The following is a 20,522-nucleotide window of genomic DNA, read 5'->3' on the forward strand; positions in this document are numbered from 1 at the left end:
AAATCTTAAAAGACAAAACACAACACAGCAGTGTGGTTATACCGTGGAGTACTAAGCACTTAAAAGGATGAGATGATCTCTCTGTGTAGTGACACAGGAGGCCCATGGTACTGAGTAAAAAGAGCAACTGTTGGGCATACGTAGTACTCTCATTTTTGTTTTTAAAACAACATATCTGTGCAGTACACCCAAACATCAATACCAGTTCCCCTAGAGGAGGGGTGGTGGCCTGAGGTCACAGGGGGCTTTCCCTTTAGATATTTCAGTTACATTTTCCTACCGATCATGTTCTATGTATCTTTAAACATTTTTGGAAACTCTGCTTAAAACTAAAAATTCCAGCAGGAGGTAAAAGATGAAGCATTCCATTGTAAGACGTATGCAATGATAGGTTAAGTCAATATTAAATTAACCAGTCTAGCCATGTTTAGTTGTCAAATAAACTTGACAGTGCAGTCGCTACAGTAGTGCAGAGATAGGGAAGGTCACTTCAGGTTGATTGGTCGTGGATTTAACTGGAAATGAGAGGCTTGGCTCATGGTGTGGTTATTCGTTTGCTGTAGTCCTTATACCATTGATGTAAATAGTAACCACAGGCTTTTTATTTTAGGGGGATGGGGTCCTAAATAAAACACAGAGATGTGGACAAATAGGACAGTGGTTTCTTGTGTTGATTCTGCAGAGTACAGAAGGTACCAGAATAAACCAAAAATGTATTATTAACTCCTCTGGAAAGCAAGAATACACACACACACACACACACACACACACACACACACACACACACAGAGATGGGGCAGGGTGTGAGGATCTCTAAAAAAAGAGCTTTTTTCTTTTTCTTTTTAAAAAAGTTTTTTTTAACGTTTATTTATTTTTGAGAGACAGAGACAGAGCACAAGCAGGGGAGGGGCAGAGAGAGAGGGAGACACAGAATCCAAAGCAGGCTCCAGGCTCTGAGCTGCCAGCACAGACCCTGACATGGGGCTTGAACTCATGAGCTGTGAGATTATGACCTGAGCCCAAGTTGCCGCTTAATGGACTGAGCCACCCAGGTGCCCCTTTTTTTTCTTTTTTTTGTCTTTGACACTCTGAAACACCCTCCCTGGGACGCTTGCCAACGAGCTCATGTGTGGTGTGTGCTCGGCTGGCAACAGCCGTGTTCAAGCTGGCACTCTGATATTTCACAGGGAAACTGGTGTTCTAGACAAGTCACTAATCTTACATGGCTTGGTTGAATGTCATTATTAAGATCTGTTATTGTAGAGTCTAGTCATTTATTTCAGCTTTTACCGTGCTTTGTCATCCTTACAAGCTGTTATTTATTATTGATGCTCTGTTTAGCCTTTTATTTATACCTTTGGTTTAGTACTTAGCTGCAATACCAGTTATTCTTCTAAGAAGGTACAATGACCAGGGGCTCCAGGGGCTCCAGGGGCTCCAGGATCCAGCTTCGGCTCAGGTCATGATCTCACAGCTTGTAAGTTCAAGCCCTGCATTGGGCTCGCTGCTGTCAGCACAGAGCCTACTTCAGATCCTCTGTCCCCCCCTCTCTCTGCCCCTCCCCCACTTATACTCTATTTCTCAAAACAAACAAACAAACAAAACAAACATTAATAAAAAGGTATGATGACCATGTTTGAGTATCTGTGTTCTGTGCCAGTTTTAAAATCTTAATTTTTTTTTCCTTTATGCCCTCATGATTAAGAAATTTAGAGGCACTAACTGTAGATATCGTGCCTAGACTCTAAAACTTGAAACATTTCTAAAGAAGTAGGAACAGACATTCAAAAGAATTATCCTTTTGTTAGTAGTAAAATGAAAGACTTTGAGGTACTTGAAGCTTTCACAGTATGTTAGGGTAGTCTTAAAATCCCTGTCACCAGGCCAGGCAAATACATGTCTCCTGTCTTTAACTTCCTTGCATTTGAGTGTATGTGTGACAGCCTTTGGGCAGAGGCAAGAATAATTTGTTGTATAAGCAGAAGAGATTTCACTTTCTATCTCCTTCATAGACCCAGCACCTCAAGACAGTAAGTAGAGCTGTAAAGCCTGTGCTTCCTTGGATCCCCTTGGGCGTCCTTCATGGTATAAGCCCATCACTGCCCTTGGTGGATTCTGGGATTTAAAAGTATGTATTTCTTTCTCAGTCAGTTTGGCCCTTATTAGTGAAATTTTGTAGTGTACAATACATAGAGACTTTTTTTTAATGTCTGTTTTTGAGAGGGGGAGAGAGCGAGTGAGCAAGGGAGGGGCAGAGAGAGAGGGAGACAGAGAATCTGAAGCAGGCTGCATGCTGTCAGAGCACAGCCTGGTGCGGGGCTCAAACCCACAAGCTGTGAGACCATGACCTGAGCCGAAGATGGACACTCAACCAACTGAGCCCCCCAGGCGCCCCATTCATGGGTACTTTAACGTAAGCAGATCTCATGGATGCATTGACGCTGAGGTACAATTCCACTGACTCAGTACTGCACCCAGTACATATGTGTGGGATGGACCAGCCTTTGCGGGACTAATTGTTAGGAAAAGAAACTATATTGTTGCCTGCATGACTAGTATATTGTAAATATCATGTGCAATACATTTTTCTTGTGAAAAGTTTGTCAATAATACATTCGTTGTTAACACTCTCGATGCACTCTTTGATCATTTTCACTTCATTTGTTAAAATAACTTAACCAGTCTGTGCTTACATTTTATTTAGATAGTTTTATAATATTGGAGTGCAACTTGTCTTCATATCTCTACATAGAGTTCACATTAATTTTCCATAAGCCTGTCAATTCAGAATGGCATCTATGTCTGAAAATGCAGCATTAATCTGTTGGCAAGATGTATAGGTAGATCCCCCACATGTGTTAACTGGAGATAGGTGTGCAATATCATAAAAGAAAGAACCCCAGCAATATATGCTGTCATAGAATTTCTGATGGTATTACTGATCCAGGGATTTCTTTTAAGAAAATGTTCCTCATCTTGGAGTCCTCAGAATGCAGTCACCTCATTATTGTCCAGCCTATGAAGACCCTGCCAAGATTGTAATTTAATACATAGAGACATCCTCAGAGTAAAAATACCTTATCAAATACAACCTTAGCTTCTTTGCATCTGAAGTTTCTGGTACCTAACAGAGGTTTGGTTATTTTCATCATGCACCAGTAGGCGTGTGTAAAGCATTGGTTTTCACTAAAGCAGCTTTTTCACCCCTCGCGCTGTTAGCGTCTTGGGCCTGATAATTCTCTGTTGTCAGGGCTGTCCTGTGCATTATGAGATGTATAGCAATATCCTCGGCCTCTACCCTCTAGATGCCAGCAGCACCTCCCAAAAATGTCTGCAGACACTGCTAGCTATCCCTAGGGGCAGAAGCGCCCCTGGTTAAGAACCACTGCACTAAAGTAATCTTTGGCAAGTACCAAGTACGTATGATTCCTGGTGCGGATCTTTGCTAAATAGAGTTAATTGAGTGTAGACACTGTGTCAGACATTTGTGTGAACATAAATATAAAATTAATCTTCACGTGTCACATTACAATTTTTAAAGTGCTTTAATATATACGATCTCATTTGAAACTGAAACAATGTGAAGTGGACATTAATTATCACATAGGAGTCTGGGAAGTGGGAGCTTCTAGAAACTGGAAGACATATGTTTGAAATGGATACCTAAAAATAAGCTCCCTAGAGGAATGCAATCCAAGCAAAAAACTTTTTAATCTTTATTTGAATTGCCACTTAAACTCTTCAACATCCCAGGCATCTGCTTCCTGTCGTCTTGATTTGCCAGGTGCTACTAGAAACAGGTAATCGTCGGTGAGGCTGTTGCCATTGACTCAGTAAAAACTGCTGCTTCTGGGTTCTTCCACAATTACTCTGGCCTTTTTTCTCTTTAAATCGAAACCTCCTAGTGCAAGACTTGACTCATGTGTTCTGTAATTTCCTCATATTTTGCCCCATGGCCAGAGGTGCTAATAAGAGAGATGACGGCAGAAGAGGGAAGCCCAGTGACTGAACTGAGGAGTCTGCTCACAAAGAATACGTCAAGGATCTTATTATAAATTTTTTTTTTAATTTTTTTTAACGTTTATTTATTTTTGAGACAGAGAGAGACAGAGCATGAAGGGGGGAGGGGCAGAGAGAGAAGGAGACACAGAATCGGAAGCAGGCTCCAGGCTCCGAGCCATCAGCCCAGAGCCCGACGCGGGGCTCGAACTCACGGACTGCAAGATCGTGACCTGAGCTGAAGTCGGACGCTTAACTGCCTGCGCCACCCAGGCGCCCCAAGGATCTTATTATAAACATTAACATCTTGTTCCATGTTGAACCCGATCCCAGGAGGTTCTTTGTAATGTTTTTATTCAGTCTGTATTGACAGGAATTGATGTCATTATAAAATCTGAGACCCTGATGTCTGCTTTTGTTTTAAATTAGGCTATTACATCTGCCTTTATCCCTGACCGCCTTGAAGCTGAAGGCTCTGTGGTTGTCGGACAACCAGTCCCAGCCTCTGCTCACGTTCCAGACGGACACAGATCACGCCACAGGAGAGAAGATTTTGACCTGTGTCTTGCTTCCTCAGCTGCCTTCTGAACCTACTTGCCAAGGTGAATTTAAGGACAATACTCACATGGCCACATGCTCCTACTAACAGGAACAGGAGCTAATATCTATCTATACGACCTCTTACTCCCACATGCATCTGTAACTTGTCTAATATACTCCTCGGACCAGCCTGGGTGAGGTCACTGGGGGTCTCCTCTGGGAACACTCCTCTGCACCTTTGCAGAAAACATACCCCTCACACCTGCTTATCATATCTGAAATTCCTTAAACAGCCTTTTGGATTTGAACTGTGGCTAAAGCTGAAAATACAGATACTTTTTAAAAAGTTAACAGAGTCCCTTAAAATCCAAACTGGTGGTTTAGAGGATTAGTACTGAACACCACTGTGGAACAGCGTTGCAGCCATTCTGTTGTTTTGAGTCATTGTTCCTTTGTTTTGTAAATTACGTGTGGTTTTAAAAAATATTCATAGTAACATCAAATTGCTATAAAAATCCTTTTCTGAGAGCTGGTTTTTATAAAAGAGACCTAGAGTGCTCTGGGAGAACAGGAGTCCCCTAAGTGGAAAGGCCCCAAAGCATCTTGCCAATGCCAGCCTTGTTAGAAGAGCTTTTAAGACCCCAGGGAAAAAACAAGGCAGAAAGTGTTACTGAGGGAAGTACTGGTGTCCCAAAGTCAGTGTATAGAAAAGAATTGTGAGAAAGGATTCTACAAATTATGATGACATTCTCTAATGAAATATTAAGCCTTAATTTAACAGATCTTTTATATGATCTCAGATTGAATCATGCATCATTGAAAAGAAAGGGCAACCCTGTCCCAGACTTTTTTCTTTTCATTTAAATTTTTTTTAAATACTGCATAGTAGTTACCAGTCACATGAACCGACTTCCCAACTAATGTCGTCTTTGTCGTGACAGAGAACCTGCCTCGCTGTGGGGCTCTGGAAAGCTTGGTGAATGATGTCTCCGATGAGGCCTGGAATGAGCGTGCCGTGAACAGAGTCAGTGCAATCCGATTTTTGGAAGACGAGAAAGACGAAGAAGACAATGAAACGGTATGGAGGTGGAAATTGATGGCCTACCTGGAAAATAAGGATTTCTTTTAATTTCCAATTGACTGTTCTCTGCTTTGCCTTCAGCATGTAAAAAAAAAAAAAAAAAAAAAATTTAGAAGGCAAAACTAGATACTTCTAGGTACCGATTCACCAAATGTATATAAAGCAAATGGAACTCTGTTTTTTGTTTGTTTGTTTGAATAGTGTATACTCTTTTTCTTTATTTGTGATAGCTTCCCTTCTTGCCTGCAGTAACTTGATGGGGAATTTTTTCTGTGTCTGTTGTTCTCGGTGAAGGAAGTCTCCTCCCCACGCCCGTTTATAGGTGTACCACATTGACTCCCTTCACATCTCGCAGTGTGACTTAGCTTGCCTTCTGTGGAGCCATGCTTCTGTGTCTTCTTCACGTAACCATTCTTCTCTTCACCTTTAGGCAGAGTGCTTGTGATATTAGTTGGGTTAATTTACTAGTTTTCATCCAAAAATCAAGAGATCTGAAAGTACTGCTTAGCCTTACTCCATTCACACTTGAAAATGTCTCTCAGGCAGCTGACATCTCCAGGAGTCAGTGACAACTCTCGAAATCTTACTACAAGTTGACTTTGGCTTAAACTCCTTGCACTAATTGAGATTTTCATAAGCAGAGCTGAGAGGGAGTACCTGCAGCCCCCAAAGCAATGTGTGGTTTTTAAATTACTGTCTGTAGTCTTTGTTATTCCAGCTGTCACCGAATGGGACTTCATCCATTTACAGTAGTGGATTACAAAGTAGGAATTAGTCATGAAAAAATAACTTGAGCAGAAATGACTCCTCATAGCTGATTCCTCCTGCCTTGTTGGAGGGGGATGATTTCACCCGCTCCTTCATGGCCACAACAGTGCCCTGGCAGTTTTGTGTTAACTTACTTTAGGCTCCTCCTGAAACTCCTTGGACAGTCCATTTAAAAGATACAGATACTGTTTTATGAGCCAGAGGGCATGTAACATGTCAAATAATACATTTTTTTAAAGATTGCCCCTGCCATATCACTTCACTTCCAGCACCGTGGCCTTTATTAGAAGACTGTGAACTCCAGTAGGTGACGTAAATAACACACACAGCAGCGGAATAAGAAAAGAAGCCCTTCTGTCTGTCTGTCTATCTGTCTGTCTCTCTCTCTTTCTTTCCTTTTCCTTCCACTTCTATGCCTCCAGGGTTGAAGGAAGTCAGAACCACTTGGGGTAATAGGACATTTCAGGGATTTTAAGTTTTTGACCCCTTTATCTTCTTCTTTCTCCGCACCCCACACTAACATCTTAATCTTTTTTTTCTTGCTGTTCATCAAACTTTATTTTCATATTACACTAATTTCACATTTTACAAAGTACCCTTTTATTGTGAAAGTAATCCTTCAGTCTTGACTAGACCAGTCCTTTGCCACGTTCATGTTCCCTTAAGTGCTTACTGGTAAGCAGCCGATAAACACTCGTGGGGCAGGAGGAGGTGCTCCCACCCACTCTAACTCATAGCTCCTCAGAGGTAAGGAGGCCACTGTCTCCCAGCCACCTGCTGGAAAGAGTAAAGGCATAAAAGCAAAACATTCACTCCCCTGTTTGTTTGCAGAGAACACTTCTGAGGCGAGCCACTCCACACCCTGGGGAGCTAAAGAATATGAAAAAGACAGTGGAGAATTTACGGAACGACCGGAATGCTGCTAAAGGACTGGATTCAAACAAGAACGAGGTCAATCACACCATTGACCGAGTGACCACTTCTGTATAGAACTTCACCTGCAGGTTTTACCTCCCGTGTCTCCCCCTGCTGTTGAGATGTTCCCGTGCCCTCCGGAGGAGCCTCACGCAGTCCTTTGTCTTCCCTGGAAGACGGGGAGGCACGCGCCACCCCCAGGCCGCCTGCCGGGGTTGCTGCTCTGTCCACGGATGTGCCTTACTGCGGTCCAGGCGTGCTTCCTTTCATCCAGCTTCCAGTCGTTTGTCATGATAAGTAGAATACACTACTGTAAACATCTGACCTTTGGTGTTGTCTTATGTTGGGGTCAGGGAGCACAGGAAGGGGAATTGTTTTTGTCCTCCTCCCTCCTGTAAAGCGCCCGGAACATTTTTCTCTTGGACCTACTGATGAGAGAGAGTTTTATGTACGGGGAATAATTGATACTTTTTTAAAACCTTTTTTGGCAGCTCAGATGGTGTAAATTTTAAAAAATTTTGTATAGGTATTTCATAACAAAAAAAAATGTGTATTTCTTTTTCGTTATTTTATCATGGAAACGGTACATATTTTAGTATTTGTGCGGGAAGAAAAGCGCAAGAGTCCTAAAGTGTTTTCTCTTTTACCATCCACTTGTGCCTTACTGTATCCTGTGTCATGTCAAACGAGTTGCACACAGCGACGTCCTCAAGCAGTCAGATGAGACTAAGAATGTGGTACTTTTAAAGCAGTGTTGGATTTTAATCAGTAATCTACCTGGTGGATTTGTTTTTAGCCAAAAAGAAGAGTTACCACCAATTTGTAAATTTTATCAGTTGAATTTTTTTTGTTAGAAAGATGAACCAAAGGATTAGACTGCTAATATTTCGTTTCTTAACACTTTTTATGAATGAGTCTCTTAGAATGAGTACAGTGTCTGATTGTACCTACTTGGAAGGTATATGCCATTTGTAAAATAAAATCAGAAAAGCACAAAAGGAGAAAACTGGTTCAGGAATCCAGTGAGTAAATGAATTATGTACTGCAAAAGAAAGTATGATTTTTATTGAAGAAAGCTTTAAAAGTTTTATATTGAGATATAAAACCACAATAAAGCGAAATAACCTACAACCATATTAGAAATATTGCTATCTTTGTAAGTGCAATTTAATTTGTAAATAGAGTTTGAGTCAAAATATAACAAAATATTGCTTCAAGTTTTAATTTTAAGTCTGCTAATTTAAGAGGTATGGGGGTATGTTTTGGTGCATTTCTGTTGATTTTTTTTTTTTTTTTTTTGTATAATGTGATAAAAGAGAAATGAAAATGCCAGTTACTATGAGGAAAATCACGATATTGTTGGGTTTTTTGTTTTCTCTCCATGAAATAAAATCACCCTGGAATTAACCGTACAACTCTTTAAACTTATCACCTTGTAATGTTCAGATGATGGCAAGTAGCTGCATTCTTTGACAGTGTGTTCCCATCCATTAAATATCCAAACTACTGGTCAGTTTTGAGTTAATTTCTTGCCCTTTTGCCACACAGGACAGACCCCAGAAGTGCCCTTCACTCTGGCAAATAACTTCGGGTTATGGCTGGCCAATTGGACTCGTTAGCAATCTGCTTTCAACCAACCAAATACAATATCTTCTATTACTGCTGTGCATTTACTTACTGGGTTCATTTTCTTTTTCTCTCTTTTTTTTTTTTTTTTGAATATTTATTCTTGAGAGAGAGAGAGAGAGAGGATGTAAGTGGGGGAAGAGCAGAGAGAAAGGGAGCCAGAGAAGCCCAAGCAAGATCCACGGTATCAGTGCAGAGCCTGATGCCAGGCTTCAACTCACAAACCATGAGATCATGACTTGAGCCAAAATCCAGAGTGAGACACTCAACATACTGAGCCACCCAGGTGCCCCTCATTTTGCTTTTTAAGTTGTTTGTACATACACACACATATACATATATAAAATATATGTATATACACATATACATATATATAAAATATATATATATATATATTTTTTTTTTTTTTTTTTCTTTTTGAGTTGGAAGTACCATGGTGCATAAGTGGTTTTTGGGCTACTCAGTTTTTTACCTTGCTTCCCAATCTCTGGAACACCGTTCTGTCTTCTCCATTTTAAGATTTTGGCATACTCTGTTTTAGGCCTGTGAAAATGATGCCACTAACTCATGGGCTGATAGGTAAGCAAATTGGTTTCATTCAGGGAGAGTTATCTCAATGCTAAAGAACAAATAAAATTGGATGTTGTTTTTTGTTTTCACATTAAGCCTACCCTTTGCTACTCAGTTTATCATAGCTTTGGTGGAATGTGGTGGGCACAATAGACAGTGTGCTTAAATTTTTCTAGGAAATTTTATGTACGTAATTATGTTTCCTTTGGCCTACCTTCTCTACTACATTTTCACCTGTTTGTTTGCTTGCTTGCTTGTTTTGTTTTTAGTTTTTGGCATTTTGTTCCCCCTTCCTGGAGAAGGGAAAAGTTACTTTCATTTCACTTGTTTGTGCCTGGGGGACACTGCTGTGCTCCTTACGCCAGGGTGCTGGAACCAGACTTAGACCTCACCATAGGAACATCGACCAAAGAGACCCAACTCAAGAACATGCCCACCTTTTCCAGTGAGGCCTTCTTGTCATTAGAAGGAAAACGTAATTATGCCATAGGAGACCTTTCCCTTCTGAGGCTGGTGCCCAAATTTCCTGACCTCTTCCTAGAGGAACACTGTCCATCCCCACCCCGCAGTCTGGCCCTTCCTTCCTTCAGGAAAGGGAGGCGTTTGCTGTACAGCCTGCCTGTTTGTCTTGTGGGAGTGACAGGTAAAAGCAGGAAAGATTATTGTGACCTGTTCACCTGCTCTTTTTGTAGCCCCATTTTTCCTGTTTTTAGCAAGGAAATTGTGCCTAAGTGGATAAAACAGAAAAAAAAAGTCATTGGAAAAAAAGGTACAGGTAAGAAAAACTAGAACTATTTGCCTCGATGTGTGTGTGTGTGTGTGTGTGTTTTAACTTTTTTAATGCTTATTTTTGATACAGAGAGACAGAGCATGAGCGGGGACGAACAGAGAGAGAGAGGGAGACACAGAATCCAAAGCAGGCTCTAGGCCCCGAGCTGTCAGCACAGAGCCCGACGTGGGGCTCGAACCCACAAATCATGAGATCATGACCTGAGCCGAAGTCAGACACTTAACCGACTGAGCCACTCAGGCGCCCCTGGATGTTGTGTTTTTTGTTTTGTGTTGTTTTTTTCTGGAAAACACCTTGGAGGTGTAGTCCTGACCAGCCCAGGCTTTCTATGTAAAATCGTCTTCGCTGCCGTAGGTAAGGAAGCACAGGTGGAGGACAGGGCCGTCTCAGGGCAGCAGCCCTCCCACCTCTTGTGAAATCCAGCACACCTGAGAAGACGTGCTGACTGGGTGGGGTGGAGGCCAGGAAACACTCTTCCCTGGTTAGAAAGCTGCTGTCAGCAGCCAGCTCTGACCTCGTGAAAGTGACTGACACTGGTGGCGGCTGTGTGACAGGGCTGCACAAACACTGACGGGGACAGCCCCGGAGCTGCTCGTTCATAGAAGGCAAGTCAGGGTTATCCTAGCGTTGTGACACCATGGAGAGTTGAAATCTCGCTTCAGCGATTAGTGTTACCTCATCCACATTTCCAAAAAGCCCATTTAAAAACTAAAAAAAGAAACCCAAAAAACAAAACCCAAACTTCTTACTACAAATAGTCAAAAACATACAAAAATAGAATCATATAGTGAACCCCCATCTACCTTCACTCAGCTTCAAACAGCTATCAACCCAAGACCAATAAATACTAAGCTGTTTTAAAGCAACCAAATCAGGGGCACCTGGGTGGCTCGTGCGGTTAGGCGTCCACCTTCCACTCAGGTCATGATCTCATGGTTTGTGAATTTGAGCCCTGCATTAGGCTCTGTGCTGTCGGCATGGAGCCCACTTCAGATCCTCTTTCTCCCTCTCTTAGCCCCTCTCCTGCTCACTCTCTCTCTCTCTCTCTCTCAAAAATAAGTAAACATCAAAAAAATATCTAAAGGAACCAAATTATGTTTTAAAATACATCCATAAGAAGAAGACTGCACAGTGAAATAATTTAAAAACTCAGGAAGAGCAGAACACAGATAGGCCCTTGAACATAGCGCCCTGGAGTTATAGGTTTTGAGAGTCAGCATGGCCCAGCACTGGAATCATATAGACATGGGTTTGAATCCCAGCCTGGCCATGTGATTTTGGGTAAGCTACTTGACATCACCAGGCCTTAGGTCCTTCGTCTCTAAAACGGGGCAGTAATACCCCTCACAGACTTAGAGTAGGATTAAATGGGATACATAAAACGTCAGCTCTGAGAAAGTGGGTGACTGCTGTTATTACAGGTGTCCCTGTTATAGGAGGGCTTTTAGCAGCTCTGCAGCCTCTACCACGGAGCCAGCAGTATGTGATCACAAGAGTAATGTTCTTCAGAAATGAGGACACGTGCTTGTTCTCTGGCAGAGAAAACTTTCTCACTTGCGGTGTTACATAGAGGCCCTTGAGTTACACCATTGGGGAAGGATTTTAATCCGTCATGTCAGCTCACTTAAAGGTAAGGTTAGCAATTGTCTCACAACAGCAGCTCCCTCACCGTAACTGGACTTACCAGCTTGCTATCCCCAAGTTAAAGCCAATTTCCACCAAGAAAGCGTGAAACAACTAATTGAGAAAAGGGTCTCTCTGGATTTCCATGCAACATCCTTGGGTTTCTAGGTTTGGGTCCACTGTGCTCATTGACTGCCTTGCGTCTACTTTATTTCACTTTGATTTATATCCTTTTCTGAGTCCTTTCTCTCAAAGGGAGACCTCTGAGGCTTTTATGTATCAGGAGGGGCCAGGTGGGTTTAAGAAATAGGTCATCCATGGAGAAAAACCTGGATGAAATAAACGCAGCGTGATTTGGGCAATGTAAAGGACACTCCCACCTTGCGGGAGGGAGCGTTTTTTTAAAAGTAGACAGCTGGCGGGAAAGGGAAACCAACCAGAAGAACCTGATCCGGTTACTTTTGTTCAGCAGGTTGTGTGGAAGGTTGGAGAATTTTTGTGCTTCACTGCTGGCCAGAAGGACAGTGTAATTTTCAGCTGTGAGAGTGGGCAGTCCCTGTAACAAGCCAAGGCTCTTGAATTCGGACTGGGTAAGAATCTGACTGGGTTGATCCTCCAAGGACCTTTTGAGGCATCAGTGTTTAACTTCTACAACACACAGTGAGCTGCCCCGTGGTGTAGCAAATAGTGGTGACCATGGCCCTGCTTCCTGAACACTTACTATGTGCCACACACCAAGCTGACTGAACACAATCTCAAATTTCCAGAACAACTCCCTGAGGTTAGTGGTGCCATTCCCACTTTACAAAGGGGAGAATTAAGATTCAGATCGTTTTAAGAACTTTTGCACTGTCAACCAGCACATGACAAAATTGGAATCCGAATTCATCTCTCTGTTGACTAGAGTCTGTGGTCTCGATTATTGTTTTATTTTGCTTTGTCCCCCTCAGTCAAAACACAGTGAACCTGTAACTATATATTTAGAGTTGTATTTATCATAGTGGTGACGGTTCTGTTTTAACTTGAGATTATTTAAGCCTCGGCTATGAATGAAGACGGGCACAGAGCCGAGTGAACCTGAGCCACCATTTTGGTAGACTTGGCCTTTGTTTGTGTCGTTATAGTATCCAGTGCTGTGACTTTACACCCTCAACCCTCCCACTGCCCTCGTGCCCCCTGCCCACCCCACATTCTGTGTCTCTTGGTAAGTGCCATGAAAACATTCATTGGACCTTTGCTCTACCATTTCAAGTTGTATGCAAATCTCAAGAAACGGGAGAGAAATTATTTGGTCAGTGGGTGGCCAGAAAAAAAATCGCTATGCTTTTTAACATTGACTGAAGTGACAGTCTGGTAACCAGCTCTCTGAGAGAGCTTTAACGTGTGCCAAAAATTGGCAGCTCAAGAGTGAGCTAGTTAGTTAGGAATGATTTTTACCCTCACCACCTTTAACAGCCTACCCTTGGAGAAAAGGCAGATAATGAACACTTGGAAATCAATAGTGCTGCAACTTGACCTTAATGCAGTTTGGGGGAAAGAAAAGAGGTGACTCATGATTTATTATTTAAGATCCTCCTTCTAAAAAGGATTGTTGTGAAAGATTTGACAAATAATGGTTGCTCCCATTTAGGATCTATCATTTAATCAAAGAAGCAGAAAACAGGAAGAGTGGAAAACTGTGTGACTAAGCAGTGCTTAATTTTATTTGAAAGTGCCTCTACTGCCCCGGTTGTAGAAAGAGAAGGCCTCATGCAGCCTTTATGTGGCAAGAAACCCTGCTTGCACCAGGGCAAAATGGAGTGACATCCCATACCTGATACCACATAAATACAATCCACGAATGCTTCTAAGTCCTTTTTCAAAGGAAGTCATAAATGAGGTCTTCCTGCTTGCACAGAATGGCCCGAGAATCCTGTGGGAAAGCATTGACTGGGCACGTAAATAAAGTGGGCTCTTCTGGGGGGTGGGCTGTTCCTGCCTGGACCCCAAGTGTCCTGTGTTCCTCCTGCTCACGCACCTGACTGTTCCTTCACGCCCTTCCCTGGCTGGAGCTGTGAGTGCTTGTTTGTTTAAGCCATCAGTACTGCTTGGAAAAACAAAACAACACACTTACTTGTCTGGGCATTGAACGTTCTTCCTGAATTTTTGTCCTGCCCGTTGGCCCAGAGGCATAATGGGTGGGGCGAGTTTCGGCTTCTGCGTTGGTTTGGGAAGTTTCGAGAACAAGTTATGGGTTGGGTCTGTTAGGTCTGGGCTGCTCTTGGTTTTAATCATTTTGAAACCTCTGAGGTTCAGGGAGCATTGCCATAGATGGCTCTGGGAGTTGTCGTGTTCTGGCGATGCCTTTCTCACAGGAGGGCAGATGCACAGGGGGCAGGGGTGGGAGGCACCTCACCCAGCCCTGATGGGTGCTGTGTCCTCCCTCCTCTTTGCCGTCTCACCTGGACACCAGGAATGTGTGCAGTGTGAAAACAGCACCGGTTAGATGAGAGCTGCTTGATGTCGACTCCCTCCACATTGGGGACTGCTGGTCTTCATTCCCCCACACCCAACCCCATGCTGATGTCCGCCAGCAGGTAGAGGAGGTGTGCCCACAGGGCTGGGTGGAAGCAGTCCTCTGGAAGCCCAAAGTTTGTCCCCCATGGTAATTTGGCCCTGGGCCCCTTAACTTGTTCCCCATCTCCAGTAGAGCAATACCAGGCAGCACATAGGTTGTTAGAAGAATCGGTATCAACAAAATAAGCTCTTGTGTAGTTCTTTCCTTTTATCCACAGCAATTTGTGATAGGAGTGCGTTGCTCTTGGAAGGACTGGACATCGAGTGGCCAGAAAAGTCAATGCCCCTGCTGCCCTGCCTCCTCCCTTAGCGCCTTAGTTTTTTGTTCAGGGCTGCTCAGTGTGGCCAAACCTATTCTTGCTTGCTGTCCTATAACCTGGCACTTACCGCAGTATCCCCTCTTCCCTGGAGGCAGTAGGTGCAGTGGTTTCAAACCTCAGCATGCATCACAGCTCCTTGGTGGCCGTGTGAAAGCAGATTGCTGGGTCCCATCTCCCCAGTGTCTCTGATTCAGTAGGTCTGGTTGGGATGAGAGCATTTCTATTTCTTCTTTTTAATACTTACCTTATTTTTGAGAGAGACAGGGTATGAGCAGGAGAGGGGCAAACAGAGAGAGAGACACAGAATCCAAAGCAGGCTCCAGACTCCGAGCTGTCAGCACAGAGCCCAGCACGGGGCTCAGACTCACGAACTGTGAGATCATGACCTGAGCCAAAGTCAGACATTAAACTGACTGAGTCACCCAGGCGCCCTAGTATTTGCATTTCTAACAAGCTCTCAGGTGCTGCGGTTGCTGGTCCAGGGACTATACACAGTGGCCTCTACACAGAGAACTGTGGCTCTGGTGTTTGGGAAGGAGCAGAGCCGGATTTAAATCTAACTATGCCACTTAATTTTGTGATATTGAAAGGGTCTTCTTAATTTCCCCAAATCTCAGTTAACTTATCTCTAGCATGGGAGTAGTTATCTACTTCAAGACGTTGATGAGCATTCGATGACAAAAACAACACATAGTAGGCTTTCAGTAATTACCAGCTCTTTTTGCTGTCCTGAAGTGCACACCCATTTGTTCCCTGTGAAAGCAGAAGAGCATTTTGGTCTCTTTAGTCGAGTTCTGAAAGTTAAGGGTGGTCTCGTTATACGTACAAGCTAATGGGAGCGGAAGAAATGTTAACAGAAGTAGAAACTATACTCACCTGTGGGTGAGTGCCCCAGGGGAAGCCTGGAAACGCAGATGACCAGACGTGGTTAGAAGTTACTAACACTTCCTGACTTGCCCAATGGTGGGCACCATGCCTTACTCCTGTGTGTCTGTGCCTGACCTTCCAGCCAAAAATCCTCACCCCACAATCTGCTGTTACACGTGTGCAGTCAGGAAAAAATCTCCCCATCATGCCATCTCTGAAAATGTCAGGATCCCAAGCCTCACGTGGGTTCTTCGTGTAGCCCTATAATCACTGTAGTGTCCTTAGGAAATGGAAATCAAATTGCTTAATTCCAACTGTTCCAGGCTTTCATTACTCTCCCCAGATCAATTGTCCCCCTCCTTGTCATTTCAAGGATGATCCTCAAAATGGGTAACTGATAGGGAAAAATATACAGTACTATACAAATCAATACATAAAGTTTAAGTGACATCCATTTTCATAGACTAAAGCACAGTTATCTGTACCATAAAACTACTTTCCTAAAGATCTCAATGGTAATGCCAACCATTTATCACATAATTTCCAAATAAGTTGTGTATTTTTAAAAGTTCTTTATTCTGAGAGAGAGAGGCAGAGAGAGAGAGAGAGAATCCCAAGCAAGCTCTGCACTGGTAGTGCAGAGCCCAATACAGGGCTCGAACCCATGAACAGTGAGATCATGACCCGAGCTGAAATCAAGAGGCAGATGCTTAACCAAATGAACCACCCAGGTGCCCCTAAATTATGTGTTTTTAAGATTTGTTTAATGTATGATCACTGTCTAAATGACAGCCTTCTCTAAGCCATGATTTCGTTTGGGAACAATATCAAACTGTTTTAATAATATTCCTACTGAAATATTCAAGTGCGGGAGTCCTTAAACCATGACTCACTGCCTGTTTTTGTAAATAAAATTTTGTTGGCACACGACCATGCTCATTTCTTTATGTGCAAAGACTGAATGGCCCTCGAAGCCTAAAATACTTAGTGTTTGGCCCTTTACAGAAAAGGTTTACAGAGGTTTCTGCAGAGGTTAATGGGTCCCGTCTGGTACCTCTTGCCACCAGGGGGTACAAAACGTACCACCAGCTTGTCACAACCAAACTTCCGCCTGCCTGAACATCCTGGCTTCCCATGTAATCTGAACTCAGAGAACTCACACATTGGTCCCTGCTGCCAACAGCATGACCTGTCCCACCTGTTGCTCTGCCATCATTGAGATGCTCTGTAACACATACCTGGGCCCACCTCTTCTTGACTGCCCCGAGGGCTGGAGTGCACCCTCAGCACCCATCCTGGGCCCCATTACAGTCCTACACCCGGCTGAGCAACAGCTTTACATGATTTGCAGTGTCCATAATTGAGATTATTTAGCATCTTGTAGGAAGAGCAACAATATTATAAAAATTGTTAAGAGCTCACAATTTGTCTGAATGTCAGTCTTATTTTATGGAGGAAATTCAGGCTTTCACATGTGAACTTGCCACAGTTTCCATCTCTCACTAATGTGCACCCACATGTCACCTACGCTAGACTGGGAGCTTCCCCCAGACCTCACTCCCTGGCCGCAGTCAGCTCTTGCAGCCATTCTCCTGACCCTTTCTCTCTCAGAGCTTGCTCCACAAACGATCCACTTTGGCCTGTATCTTCAGCTGCTTCTATAGATTTTTTGAAATCCTATGCTTAGTAAGCAATACACCTGATCTTAAGTCCCCTCCATAGCTACCTGGTTTCTCCTTTCTCTGCCAAGGTTCTTGAAAAGGAGATCTATTCTTGTTCTCTCCCTTCTAAACTCCCACACACCTCTCCACCCAGTGCTGCGGGTGCTCCTCCAATACACCGTGGCAACTACTCTGACCAGGTCGCCACACCTCCTTGTTGTCGTATCTGATGTACATTATCCCTGCAGCTTTATTGAGATACAATTGACATATAACATCATGTAAATTCAAGGCATACAAAGCGTTGATTTGATACATTGATGTATTGCAAAATCATTACCACTCCACTGTATCATGAGCTCACACCCCGTGGACATTTTGATTCAGCTCTTGCCTTTCTAGACCTGTCTACTGCATTTGGGTCTGTGGACAGTTCCTCCCCCTGGAACTCCTCCCTCAGTGCTTTTCCAATGTCTTTGACTACAACTCAAGAAGGAAATTTTTACGTAGTAGCCCAGTAAACACGTACATAGACACAGCTGAAACTGAAGTTTCCCAACATAGTAATCATCCTTAACTGTACACAAGAAACTCTGATATTTTCAGTTGCATTCTTTTTCAGTGCCAATCAGTTGCAACCAAGTAAGTTGATTTCATGGCTCACTGATGGCTTGCATCCTTAAACTTTTGGTTTCCCTGACACTCCTCTGCTTCTCCTCATACATGTCTTACCAGTCTCTTTGGTCCCCAGAATTTTTGAAATTCCCTAATGTATGTTCTGCCTTGATCTTTCTGTTCCTAATGTATGTGCTTTCTCCAGGTGATCCCATCCTTCCTCTCCATGCTGCACACTCCAAAATTTCTCTCTATTCTGGAATCTCAATACTGTACTCCTACAGAAAAATGATGTTGGCCCCAGGTTCAATTCCTAGGGATCTGTACTGGGTCAAAGTCAGGGGAGACTGGTCACCTGGTTGAAACTCATGTACCTGCAGTTGATTCAGGACAAAGCTAATAGCTAAAGTCAAGTAGAAAGCCAGCTGTCTTGTGCAAAGACCTAACACAGAACCAGTCTTCTGCACTGTGAAGTTGCAATGTACTCTTTCCAGTGTTCTCCTTCTGTAGTCTATTGTTAGAAGTGAGTCACTAGACTCAGCCCACACTCAAGGGGAGTCATCCAGCTTTATCATCAATATTAGAGGAAGAGATACCAGTCCTCCTTTGCCAAGTGACTGCTGTTATGTGTCAGGCACTGTCCAGGCTCCATTCAGTTTTAATTCTCAGAACACTAGGAGCTTGGTGGTATCATCCATATTTGAACCATTAAGAAATTGAGGCATAAATGAGATCATTGACTTGCTCACAGTGACAGCTCTTGTGCTTGAACCAGGCTGGCTTAAATCTTTCAGTGGTCACTTCCAAAGGTGATCTCAGCCCTGAGGTTTGCAAAACTCTTTAGGTTGAATGCCAAATGGGGTGGTGATGTACAGAGAAGTACGAGCTCCTCTAGTCCAGTCCAGCCTCCTGACTGGTTCCCCCAAGTTAGGGTCCCCTGACCCAATTAACTGTGGCAGGGGCTACAGAGGGAGAAGTCAATTTGAAGAAAAATGGCAGAGGAGAAATGAAGCCCCTGGGAAGCTTCTTACATGTTGATTACACCTATGGTATATAGTTCAACTGGCACGAAGTTGTGTTGGGGAGGGTGGGCGGAAAGGAGGGCACATCGAGAGGTAGTGTTTGTGAGCGCTGAGTGGGTGAGGAAGGCGTGGGGACAAGAGGAGACTGGGTTTGGAAGTAGGGCATGTAGGGAGGGAAAGAGGGTGATTACAAAAGAAGAGGAAAGAAATCGGATTAACTGACAGGGCTTTTATGAAAATTAACTTTTGAAGTCAATGTAGCGTTTCAGAGTACTTATTGTACTTTTGGAAGAAGGTAATATATCATCAAGGAATGAGAATCACATGTGGATTCTCTCTCTTCCCTATTAAAGATTCAAGGAAAAAGCCTCACCCAAACTGGGGCATTTTCAGTGCAGAGCTCTGTTTTCCCTGCCACTTGACAACCCGTTGGACTAGATTTCTCTATTACATTTATGCATCATATCCAGTTCATCACTGGTGACCTCTGCCTGCTTCTCCGGTTGAGAGCATGTCAGGGAGAACAGAGTCTGCTTAAGAAACTGAGGATTTTCCAAAACCGTGGCTGAGAAAAACTCACCTGTTAACTTTCTAGACTCAGCACAGCCCCTCTTCTGAAAATTGGATGTTACAGGCATTGTTTCTGTTCTTGCGGCTGCTTGTTACTCTGCCTTCTACTATCTGAAATCTTTTCTCTGCAATCTTTGAATGGGAAATAGGAAAATTATAGTTTCCTGATTTCTACATGAAGACATACTAAAAATCACTTTACTTCTCATGTTTGTTTTACTGTGGTGAGTCCCCTGGAAGTTGACTCTGAGACGGAGATGAGCTTGCAGGAGGTTTACTGGGGAATGTTCTCAGTAGCAACACTGCTAACAGTATGAGGAAAGCAGAACATCCCTTGAGAGAAGCTGAGCTTCAGTGAAATCGCAACAGAGGCCTCAGCCCATCCAACTGGATATTTGTTAGCCCAAATGAAGCAAGAGGTGGGACTCTGTACCCCCGAAACCAGTAACGAGGTAGGTGCCTCTGGAAAGGAGGCATGGCTTGAGCAAGGCAGCTCCCTTCAGTGGAAATCAGCTCCTGGGAATGGGAGGGAGGGGGGACAGACTCAGGGTTGAGCCATCAGCAGACACTCACTCAACAGCTGGGTAATCTGTACTGCACCCTACAGCATCCACTACAGATGTGTGTCTGCTCCAATGGTCTGGTCATTTTTCTGAGTATTTGTACAACTTTAAATACTTTCTCTTCTGGAACTCATTTTTTTAAGTTTATGTGTTTTGAGAGAGAGCGTGAGAGAGTGAGCATGTGTGCATGCACAAGTGGGGGAGGGGCAGAGGGAGAGGGAGCAAAAAAGAATACCAAGCAGATCCACACTGTCAGTGCAGAGCCTGACATGGGGCTTGAACTCACAAACAGCAAGATTGTGACCTGAGCCGAAGTTAAGAGTCAGATGCCCAACCAACTGAGTCACCCAGGTGCCCCATAGGACTCTTTTTTTTTAAACTCACTTTTTATTTTACTAAGAATCATTGACTTATTTAGTACTAGCCTGGCTCCAAA

General features: G+C 43.4%; 1 protein-coding gene across 1 annotated transcript in view; it reads left to right on the forward strand.

The window, feature by feature from the left end:
- LRRC1 (leucine rich repeat containing 1) overlaps positions 1-8,816 on the forward strand; it is a 135,004-nt gene extending 126,188 nt beyond the window's left edge. Inside the window, exons 12-14 of the mRNA XM_025925633.2 lie at positions 4,429-4,601; positions 5,481-5,617; positions 7,220-8,816. Coding sequence (XP_025781418.1) covers positions 4,429-4,601; positions 5,481-5,617; positions 7,220-7,378 — 469 coding nt within the window. The 3' untranslated portion in view covers positions 7,379-8,816. The remainder of the gene's footprint in view (positions 1-4,428; positions 4,602-5,480; positions 5,618-7,219) is intronic.
- Positions 8,817-20,522: the final 11,706 nt, after the last annotated feature.

Source organism: Puma concolor, chromosome B2, assembly GCF_028749965.1.
Source record: "Puma concolor isolate L17-30 chromosome B2, mPumCon1.1.hap2, whole genome shotgun sequence".
In the NCBI taxonomy this organism is placed as follows: Eukaryota; Metazoa; Chordata; class Mammalia; order Carnivora; family Felidae; genus Puma; species Puma concolor.